Source organism: Megalopta genalis, chromosome 2 (genome assembly GCF_051020955.1).
Source record: "Megalopta genalis isolate 19385.01 chromosome 2, iyMegGena1_principal, whole genome shotgun sequence".
Taxonomy (NCBI): Eukaryota; Metazoa; Arthropoda; class Insecta; order Hymenoptera; family Halictidae; genus Megalopta; species Megalopta genalis.
Genome location: NC_135014.1, coordinates 21,024,717 through 21,036,552, shown reverse-complemented (window position 1 = coordinate 21,036,552; position 11,836 = coordinate 21,024,717). Strand labels below are relative to the sequence as shown.

Sequence of the window (11,836 nt, the reverse complement as noted above, 5' to 3'; positions counted from 1 at the left end):
AGGCATCTGGATAGTCGAAGTTAAATAATGCCGATCGTGAATAAACAATTTAGACGTTTTGTTACGCGGAAGCTCGAAAATCTCAACTGTTTTGTGCTACCAGGTGGGGTCTGTGGATTCTATGCTTTCGCGGCAATAATTAATACACGAAATACGGAACAATCGAAATGAAAATCGATGTTTATTTAGTTTTGCATTATTTCCAACTTATTAAAGTTATTAAAAGTTGGTTCGCGTTTAGCATTTGCTGGCTGCGGTTGGTGCACAGAACTTTTGTTTTCCATGAGAATCCGCGGTTTGCTTGCAACGAAAATTATGAAATAATTATTCGGGTATAATTATATTAAATTCAATTGTTGCTAAACGTGTATAATGTCTTGAATGCAAAAGTAAATGAGATAAATTGTGATTAACACTTTATTCACCGGGAACCTATTTGACAATCTTTTCAATGACTGAACTGTGTCTAAGCTCGATAATTTTTATATAATAATTTCAAAAGATCTTCTTACGTCATATTAATCTAAGTAATTTAACGGAGTCATTCACAAAAATTACAGTTCTGCTATAGAAAGTTAAATGGAAATAAAAATCATTATACTGTATGCTGTAAAATCTTATAGGAAAAATGATTTTCTCTTTTTTCATTTATGCATCTTACATAATTATCTTACGGTATGAAAAACAAACCATGATTTTTTAAGAAATTCTTAAAAAGTGTCATCTCGGCTGACACTGAATGATGAAAAATCTGCGACAGGTAAGGTGTTAACATTTACCAAATTTCGCTGAAACGCGTATTGTACTCCGAAATTAAAATCGATGAAAAGTCTGTAATTCGGATTCGAAGTCGACGGGTCTTGTATTTTAATTGCACGGCCTCAGAAGTATTGTGCGAAGCTGTCCTCGAAACAGCAATTAAATCAGTAGCAACGGGATAAATATAGGGAGCGCTAAGTACGATTGAGCCCGCTATTAGGTTTGGCGCTTATTAATTGCATCTTCGATAGAAACTCGGGAGAAGCTCGGGAAGATCGGGTCCGATATAAAAGGTCAAGGTTTAACTATTCCAGGGCGCACTGGAAAATTCTGGTAGCAGAGATAAATCCATAGAACGGCGCAGCCATTCAATTATCAGAAGCGCGGTCACCAATTTTTCGCACTTTCCCTTCCGTCGTTTTACGTACCTCTCCACCGAAACGAATTCCACGGACGATATACGGTACGAATGTTTTTTTTAATCTCCCTCACTTTCCTTCCATTTTTGATTTCTTCCTCTCATTTATAAGCGTCAGTTTACCGTGCGAACATTTTCTGATTCTGCGAAGGCAAAGTTTCAATTAGAACCGCTGCAAGACCGTCTCCGATGTAAATTGTAATTAACATAAGCGGTCGCTAATGATTGCATTTTTAATGCGATATCTTGAACATAAAATCAATATTAAAATGCAGTACAGTAAATTCTCCCCAATTGTTCTTCAGCTTGCAATCAAAAATGGATAGTTTGGAAATAGGAGATATTTATTTTATTTATAAGGCTCGATTATTCGAGCCTTGCGCCTCGTTTTTATAGTTGTTGACAATCGGCAATTATAAAAACGAGCCACGAAGTTTGAATAATAGAATCTTCTCTTCCCATCTCTCTTTTTAGTTACAAGCCGAAAGACGATTGGGAAGAATTTACTGTATATATTTAATTATTAACCTCATTTTTACAGTGTAATAGTGTAATTTTTTAATATTCCGCGCGATATCAAAACATTTATTATTCTATTATATTATTCTAAATAATGCAAGATTTAGATAATTGAACGTTTGAATATTGTGACAATAAATGTTCGGATAAGGGAGCCTCCGTTGTAATTAATTCTCAAATACTGTTCCTATAGATTGTAGATTCAAGCTGTTCTCATACTGACTCTGTGAAATCGTGATATTAATAATCATTACATAAATTAATATTAATAATAATGATATAAATTGATATTAATAGTAATCATCTAAATTAATATTAATAATAATGACATAAATTGATATTAATAGTAATCATCTAAATTAATATTAATAATAATGACATAAATTGATATTAATAATAATCATCTAAATTAATATTAATAATAATGATATAAATTGATATTAATAGTAATCATATAAATTAATATTAATAATAATTATCTAAATTAATATTAATAATAACTATATAAAGTAATATTAATAATAATGATATAAATTTATATTAATAATAATTATATACATTAATATTGATAATAATGATATAAATTGATATTAACAATAATTATATAAATTATTGACTGGGTAATAAACCCATTAAATTCCAGCTGTGCCACATATTTTAATGATGAATTGTACGATTGTTCGACCCGTAAGTAAACTGAGTGACTAAGTATGCTATAGAAACTCTGCAGGTGATACGATAAATTGGAACACACATCAATGTGTGAAATATGGTGAAATAGAACTGTCACGAAGCTCTAATGAAATGCAATGTTTATATTTTAGTACGATTCCCATCGGTCCAGCATATTAAATATAAAACCATAAGGAAATGAAAAATATTGAGTTTTGAAAGCATGCTGGTCGTAAGCTCCCTTTGCCAATATAATATTGCACTCGGATTCTCTTTCCAGGATTAAAAATCGATGCCCACTGCGATATTATCGATCTCTCGATACTGTTCGGGTAAATATGATCCTACAAAGGATATTTAAATTTTCACACACGGTTGCGACGTTAACGTTCAAATAACGTTTATACATTCTATTTGTGTATATTCGAATGCAATTTTCGATTGACAGATTATAGAAACGTTAACAATAGCGCGAAATGTAAAGTCTCAAAACTTTACTGCATTTTTAGTAAATTTAATAGTTCTTATGTGCTACTTTAAAATTATTAACGGAAGAAAGAGATTCCCATATATGTCTCTCGTTTCCACTAACTGATTCAGAGAATGTTGAGGTCGCACAATGACCTGCGGGTTTGCAAAAAGTAAGCTTTGTCTTCCAACCCCATAATGGATTTAATTACGAAAATAATCGTACAATGCTTTTATTAGAGACATTTCAGTCTGCAATATTTTCAATGTAAAAAGGGGCTTCGGTCTCTCATCCGCCATGCCGCACAAAAAAATCTTACAAGAAAATGAACGATGCACTCCGAAAGTAGAGGCTCCAAGCTTTAAAATGAGTGCAGGTTTATTGCAGTACGATTCCTCTTCGTGAAATTATAACGGTTTCAATATGTCTGAATCCTTTCGTCGGCGACTACATGCGTCGGAAGTCATCGTAATGAACAGACTGCAAATTGAATGCACTTGCGACGAAAATGAGTACGTAAAATTTCGAACAGCAGATAGATCGGAAGAATGAAAAAATGTCTATTTACATAGGTAAATGCTCAGAATGCTGATAAATAATGCGCAGACTGCAGATTTAATGCACTCGTGATAAAAATAAAGACGGAAAATTCAAAACTGTGGACGGACCGAAAGAATTTAAAAATAAAAAAAGGCAATTCTATTTAGCTGTCGTTTGTTCCAATCGATTCGAAAAATGTCGATGTTGTGCAATAATGCGCAAATAATACGCGTGTTATGGAAATATCTGCGCGTTAAAAGTCATCAGGTCCGAACGAGTTCGTTCGCTGACAAATAGAAATTTGCATGATAATCTGCAGTTTACTGACAGATAAAGCGCATCCTGCATATGCAACGCACTCGTGACAAAAATAACAATGAAAAATCCAAGACAATAGAAAAATCAAAAACCTTTGACATAGTGCAGCAATTATTAAAGAAAAATATTTGTGTTCATCTATTGTTTCTCCGAAACGATTCAGAAAATGTTCACGTTGCACTAAAATGCATAGATTGCGAACGTTACAGAGAAATAGCGGTGCGTCGAATGTCACCACGTTCGAACATGTTTGTTCACTGACAAGTAGAAATTTGCATAATAATCCGCAGTGCATCGATAGATAATGTACAGACTGCAGATTCTCGATGGACCCGTGATAAAAATAACTATGTAAAATTTGGAACAGTAAAAAGTGCATTGAATGCACTCACGACGAAAGTAACTAGATAAAATCCGAAACAGCAGAATTTAACGTAGTTAAATCGAGGTTATTAAAAAACGGACAGAAATTTCAATTTATCTATTGTTTCCTCGAATCGGTTCGGAAAATGTTGCTGTTGCATAAATATGCACATACAGAAAGGTGATTTCGTGAGCAGCTTGACCCTTATAGTGCCGAACAACGATGCATCCTTGATCGCTATACTTAAGAAAATATTGTTTTCTTAATATTTGTAACAACTAACAGTTTTATTCCTTACTTTGCGTTCCCTTCTTAATTTTCTAGGAAATTTGTATAATTTTTCTCTCTGAAATTTGACGAGACTTCATCAATCAGGTTTGGTATTTTTCGCTCACATACACACAACACTTTTAGTCGGCACTAAAAGCAACCAGTTGCGAAAGATCATCATAAACCGAAAGATATTTACACTGGACGGCTAACAGCATCCTCGCAACGAGCTATCCGAACATTTTGAACACTCGAATGCACCTCCTGTTGCATCAACTTGGTCTTTGTTGCCTTAACCCACGCGATTCCGACTTTCATAGTCCGCGTTCTCCATGCAAATACGAGCGATACGTTATTGATAATCCATCGCAAGATCATGGTAACTGCAGCGAGCGCGGAAATAAACTACGCCTTTTATCGGGCGGCCATCAAATTGCCAGCGAATGGCTATCGACGAGTCTGCACTCGACTTCCTAGTTAAAATTAGCAATACACGCTAGAATTACAATTTTTATTGCTTCTTACAGAAGTACATTGCTCTCTCTCTCTCTCTCTTCTCGCTTTTCGTACGCTTCGCAGCTTGTCTCAGTTAACACTTGACGCATCTGCCATCGGCGTCTCTTCTGTATCCGTGCACGCAGCCGCAGCTTCCGTGACCTAACTCCGGGTGGCATACCTGAATCAGATTGTGATTGAATTAATTGACGAACGAATCAATCCGCACAGCCTCAGCAACAAGTACACGAACATCTCGCAAATAGTCGTAAGCTCGGATCGAAAAATATTATGGAACATCCGAACCTTTTGCAAGAATGTTCTAGCATCATGTGTTCCGATCGGAACAGAAACAAAAGGTTCAGTTAGAACTGATCAGAGTTCATGTTGTATCAAGATATTAAAAAGTTTCTTCGTTATCCTAGCAAGTACACTAAATTCTCCCTAATTAACGCTCGAATTGTACACAAAAAAGAACAATTTGGGAAGAGGAGATACGATTATTCGTATATTTTATAGTTGTTGACAATCGGCGACAATAAAACGAGACGCGAGGCTCGAATAATCGTATCTCCTTCCCAAAATTGTCCATTTCTGTATACAAACCGAGGAACAATTTCAGAGAATTTATTGCATTTCGTTCACAAATTTTGTATCGATGAGAGAACGATGGATGTTTATAGTCAGCGATAAGTAGACAGCGGATTTTTACGCGAAATAAAAATCGTCCGCAGTTATCGCGAGCTCCAGGAGCTACGTACACATTGACATTAATCCAGCAGCATTTTAAAATTCTTCAAATGTATTTATTATTTTGCATTTGGTCTACTCATTCGTGCTATTAATGCATAAAATCCGCTGTCTAGTAATAAGCTCTGACTAATTTCGGCAAGTGGCTCTTAATATTACGATTATAGCAAGTTATTCCTGATCGTCAATTGATCAGGTGCCATCTCTAAGAATACTTCATTTGCCTGCACAGTTTTGCATCGATGAACAATGAATATTTATAGTTTGTAATAAGTACTGAGTAATTTGGCAAGTATTTCTCAATCTTAACAATGTTGAAAGTTATTCTTGATCTTTAAGTGATTAGGTACCATTGAAGTAACACGAATGTTTATAATCAGTTAACAATAATTTCTGAACACTTTACAAAGTAGCTCTTAATTTCGAGAAATACGAAACGTAATTCTTGACCTTATTGTTTGTATCAAGTATAAAGTAATAATTGTATAAAATAATTTGAATATCAATATCAACTTTATGCAGAAGATTTAATTACGGTGTTTGTTAACCACTTGTCATCTTCGCTCGCAACAAGAATTTATGTTGGGCGCTTCCCGCTGGATCTTCGTCAATGGACCTTCTAAAATTGCTTTCATTTGATCCAAGAAGGTCTTCGATTAGTCCACGTGTTCCTCTCACAGGACCTTTCTGAATGAACATTTTAAAATAATCCCAACTTGTGCCAAAGTGCTTTTTAACTGTTCCTCTTATTCCTCTCATGAGATCTTGCTCAATGAACGTTTCAAGATAGTTCTATCTTCTAGCAAGCTTATTCATTTTGTCGCATGCTCCTCTCATCAGCACTTTCTCAATGTACGTTCTAAGATAGTTCTACCTTGTCCCGACAAGTTTATTCATTATGTCTCATGCCTCTCTCATCAGTCCCTTCCCTGTTTCTCGTGCTCCTCTCGTGGAATCTTGCTCATCGAACGTTCTAAGATAGCTCTATGTCCTAGAAAGACTTTTCATTATTTTTCAAAATCCTGTCACGAGAACTTCCTCAATGAAAGTTCCAGGATAATTCTAGCTTCTTCAAGGTGCTGTTTTAATTATTTCTCTTGTTCTTCTCGTTTCACATAAAGAACGTTTTAAAAAATTGCTCTAACTTATTCAAAGGTAACTTTTGATAGTCTCCGAAATTCACGGCAACCTGAAATTTGGCATTTTCGGGAAAAAAATTGTTGAACTTCAGTCGGTAGAAATAAGGTAATTGCTAGGGCCGTGGATTAACTTTCGAGTGAAAAAATTGCTGGGCCGTTTAAGGTGTAAAGCACTGCAAACACTTACCACTTTGCATTGTATTTTCGGACTCAAATAGCATCCAGGATTGCACCAATCTCCGCATGGCATCCAGACTTCATGCTCGCCAAGGCACTGTCTCGGTATAGGGACAGCGGCACCTACGATCAGACATCAAGAAAATTGAATTCTCTGAAATTCTCCCTTCAAAGAATTCGGTGAAATTTGTTTGAAACAATTTGGGGATATTTACTTTCGGCATACGCAGCCAGCAACAGTAACAGCAAAACGTATCGACTCATTTTCGACTGATGATTACGCCTCTTCGATTTACGAACTGACTTTAACCCGAAAACCATGTGCAACTCAAGCTTTTATGCTCTCTTTTTCCGTACTCCTCCTAATTCTCATGCTAATCTACGCAACGGTGTTGCGTCCTTGGAGATAATCGTATCTCTTTGAAGAACTGCGAGACTATGCAAATAGTTTTCGTTCCGAACTGCATTTCGAATATGGCTGCTCGGCTCGGTCAGGTTACAGGTTAAAGTTGCCTAATACGAGGACCTCTCTCCCAATATGAAATTCCAGCTTATTTCCGTTATAGACGTCGCGATGATCGCATATTGTCGTTTGTGCATTGAATTTGCATACTTTCAGTTTTTCCTTCATTACGGTCAACCGGAATTCTTTTTCTGTATTTTTAATTAAATGTTCATTTAAATAAAGAGTCATTTGCTATTTGGAGATCTAAATAAAAGACAATAATAATTGCTTAGTATTTATCTAGGTCTAAGTAAATTATTTAAAACAATACAATTTTTTCCTTATTTATAAATACTTATATTTATAATTTATATATTTATAATATATATATATATATATATATATATATATTTATAATATATCATATTTATAATTTCAATTGTTTCTTATTAATTATCATTTAATCGCTTCTTACTTATTATTTATTCGGCACAACGCGTCGAGCACACGTCATAATCAGAAAGTAATGATTTTCAATCGCTGTGTAATAAGGAATAACATTTTATTTGCAAAATTAATGTACAAAATATCCATTATGTCATGTATGAAAGAGAATAAAAAAAAGTTACTTTTTATTTGAATTTGAAGAAAAGACAAATAATAAAGCAACATTTTCTTCGCAAATAAGAAATCATAAATAACTTATTTGTGGAACTACTTAAATGATTTTTCAATTAAATAAAACATTTAACTATTATTTGCGGGCGAAGCATTAATTTAATTCGTAATTTCTTATTCATTATTTAATAATTGAATTTGCCCAACAAACTTTAAATACGAGCGTTTTTAATCGAAAATTACTATTAAAAAAAAAGAAATAGCATCAAACGGTACCGCGTTCGAAGCCAGTTTATTCACCGACGTTGTTCGTGCTTGCATATCGTTAGCTGTTTTTCGTAAGTCGACGTCGGACGGTTAGCTTTTGTCGGGTACGATTTGAGGTAGGTATTACCATATAAGGAAATTCTGTAAACCGCGTCGCGAGCGGTTCTCTAGTGGTCTCGAGACTGCACGTACTGCTGAGGCGTGCATCTTCGCACGGTTGCTCGCGGGAACGGCGCTCCGAGTGTTCTTCGGGGCACAACACAGCTAATCGGAGATACAGAGTTGACAGTATCGACACTGACCAATTAGAAGTCGACGCACGTTCTTTTCGAAACTTGTTTATCCTACCACCGCTATCGATTTAACCGAGGAATTTCGCGCTGGAAACTTCCTTCGCGATCCAGCGGCGAGAATTTCGAACGGACGAATTTGTTCGTTCATGCGGACCGGCATCGTGTTTTCAGTTAATTAACGGGCATCGTTCAAAAAATGATATTTCGTTTAATTCTGAGCTTCTTTAAATTTCGTCGTTCATAATAATTTTCGCTTATATTCGTCAACTACAAATTAATTCTTGAACCTTTCACACATACTGAGAAAAGTTTTAATTATTTCAATTATATCTTACATATAATGAGAAAATTTACGTCGTTCGATTACCTCAAGTTCTTGTGTATGCATAAAAAACGAAACATTGTTTCGATTGTAATAAAATTTATAAGATTTGAAATTGTTCTGCGTTAAGTTAGTTTGCCCGTGACATGCGCAGGCATTTAAAGTATATATATATTAAATATTTAGATCAAGTTTATTAAGTTTTAATAAATCTATTAAGTTTTTTAGTTTCAGTTATAGTTTTAAATATAGTTTTAATATTCTTTTGTACAAATGGGCTCTCATGCAGCCTATATAATATCATCGATCATAATAATACTAATAATAATTAAAGATTTAAAGTATGAATGCAATAATAATAATTTACCAGAAACTAAACCTCTAATATTAAAATTTCTATTATAAATTCTTATCGTCGTGATTTAGCTAAAGCAATAATTCGAAGTATGAACGAACATTCCGAACGAAACGTTTTCTTTCGGTCGAGGAATTAACTAACATCGTTAAATTAATTAATCGTTAAATTAACAAATTCGTCGTTTTTCCATTAGACTGATGCACGAGCTGAAATATGTAGACGTGAAACGGGCGCAGAACAAACAGAAGCGTATGTTTCACGAAGGCACACAGGATGTCCATACATATTGCAGGACAAAATTGTGTTAGCATTAGCTGACAGCATTAACACTAATTCTAAATATTTCAACGGGAGGCTCTCCGGGCGACGAAAGTTCGAAGGAAAATTGAAAATTCATCGCAATTAAGTGTTTCGAAAAGTACTACTTCACAGTTACCGGAGCACTTTCAACTTGTTTGCGAAACTCGCTTTAAAAGTCATTCAGAGTTTACCATTGGTCCACAGAATGGCAAATAACTCCGCGCAAATACGTGCCCGAAGTAATAAAATATCATTATTTAAGGACATCCCGGTTCGTAGGGTTCTTCTTCCGAATTCCCGGCAACGTTCGTCCCGGGATGATCTCGTTTCGTTTTGTTTCGCCTGGAGACGCTCGTCGTTAAAATTCCGACGAATAAACGGGAAATTAATTTACGATTCTTCCAGTTATCTCGTAATAAATAGACGCGGAAATAAAGTGCATTTGCGTAGCCGTAATTTCTTGAAGAATAATTTAGCTCTTTGCAAGAAGAATAAGCTGCTTAATATGCGATAATACGCTTCTCGACGTATTATTTCGACGAATAATATCTTCAGGCATCTCTCTGCTAGTGTGATCGAATTGTTTATTTAAATATGCACAAGCAGTACATGCATAAAATTTTGAATGATTAAAGAGTTTCATTGATTAGTAAGTACATTAAAATGTCACGATTGTTGACTTAACACGGTATTAATTGACACATTTTTGTTGTAGCAAACTATTACCTATAATTTGGCACAATTTTTGTCATGAAAATGTGCTTAGTCAATTTTTTATCAACTAGAATTGACGAATTTTAGAATTACATGCACGACTAAAAGCGTTCAAACGTTAACTCCAAATACATATTTCATTAAATATGAAATATGTCATTAAGTGTCAAATGAAATATGTCATTTCATGTCATTAACTATGAAATGCATACTTTACTCTGTAATTTTGTTATAAAATCTATGCATTTCTTCCCTCCTTTAAAAATTGGACTGAATAGATATTTTTCTCCATTAAAAATTAGACTAAATTAATATTTTTCTCCATCCAGAATTATACCGAATAAATATTCTCCATTCAAAATTAAACTGTATAAATATTCTTCTCCTTTAATAACCATGTCGAATATAAATAATTCCCTCCTTTAAAAACCGAACTAACTAAATATTTCCCGCCGCAAAAATCGGATCGAATAACTATAGTTCTCCTTCGAGAATAAACCATGTCAAATGAATAATTCCCTCCTTTAAAAACCGAACTAACTAAATATTATATTTCCCGCCACAAAAATCAGATCGAATAACTATAGTAATCCTTCGAGAATAAACCATGTCAAATGTGTGAATAATTCCCTCCTTTAAAAACCGAACTGACTAAATATTTCCCGCCACAAAAATCAGATCGAATAGCTATAGTTCTCCTTCGAAAATTCGGTAGAACGAGTGCGTTTCTCCTGCCTTAATCAGGTCGAATAAATAGCCCCGCGTCGCGCTAAGAGTGCACCAGAATCAGCGTGTATCAGATTCGCCATGTATCAGATTCGCAATGCATCAAAATCACGGTGCATCACCTGCGCACTAACTTGAAATATAGTTCTGTTTGTTCGGGTCGATGAGGTCAATTCGCTGCGTAACGCCAGAGTCGCAGAGTCATTCGATCATTCTACGCTCTAGCCAGCTCGACGCGTCTTCTTAATTGTCCACTATGAAATTAACTCTCGCGTTGTAAACGCAATGAGCCTGACATCTGGGAGCACAGGTATACAGGTGGTAGCAGGTGAACGAACGAGTTAATGGAGTTTGATAGGTGATAGGATCGATCATGGTTCTCCGGCGGCAGCGGCGATAACGTGTCCATCGTCGAGAAGCTTCTCTACACGTATATCTACACGTACATATCGCGATATGTACGTATACGTGTACGCAGCCACAAATATACATACGCGTACAGGTGTATGCTTCACACACATATCACTTTATATTACGGTTGCCTGCACGTTAGTGATGCACCTGAGCACGTGTTCGGTAACGTGCCTCGAATCTATGTACGGGATTCCATTTACTTTACTACTTGCCCGGTCAACGATAATAATCGCCACTGAATGAAATGTTGAGGACTGTTTGTTCCCGAGCTGCCTTTGTTACCGGACTAATGGACTCGAACGACGGGATTTATTTGCCGGGCTCGATACAGAGTCGGGCAAAAAGTAATCTGATTAACGATTATGACCAACGTGAAATCATTTCCAGGATTAATAATTACGATTACCAAGTAACGAAGTGATTGCGATGAATGAATAACTTGTGTAATCGTGTAATAATTAACCTGCTTCGACCATGATTCACTGAACA

At 35.3% G+C, this 11,836-nt stretch overlaps 1 protein-coding gene across 2 annotated transcripts; it reads right to left on the bottom strand.

Annotated features, from left to right (window-relative positions):
* Positions 1-399: 399 nt before the first annotated feature.
* Positions 400-7,243, bottom strand: LOC117220677 (uncharacterized). 2 transcript variants are annotated; one of them, XR_004490327.2, is made up of 4 exons: positions 7,106-7,243; positions 6,901-7,013; positions 4,855-5,005; positions 400-1,320 (listed from the first exon to the last, which is right to left on the bottom strand). XR_004490327.2 is itself a non-coding variant. In XM_033470885.2 (3 exons), exons 1-3 carry the CDS (start codon positions 7,209-7,211, stop codon positions 4,919-4,921), a joined length of 306 nt encoding a protein of 101 aa, XP_033326776.2. In that variant the 5' UTR covers positions 7,212-7,243; the 3' UTR covers positions 4,827-4,918. The 2 variants fall into 2 exon arrangements, 1 of the variants encoding a protein (XP_033326776.2); XM_033470885.2 differs by lacking the exon at positions 400-1,320 and having other exon boundaries at positions 4,827-5,005.
* Positions 7,244-11,836: the final 4,593 nt, after the last annotated feature.

Bases quoted from the DNA above. Each gene is read 5' to 3' on its own strand.
- LOC117220677 (XM_033470885.2), bottom strand. From the start codon at position 7,211: ATGGTTTTCGGGTTAAAGTCAGTTCGTAAATCGAAGAGGCGTAATCAT. The intron at 7,014-7,105 runs GTAAATATCCCC...GTCTGATCGTAG, and splicing joins GCTGGCTGCGTATGCCGAAA to GTGCCGCTGTCCCTATACCG. The intron at 5,006-6,900 runs GTAAGTGTTTGC...AATCTGATTCAG, and splicing joins CGAAAATACAATGCAAAGTG to GTATGCCACCCGGAGTTAGG.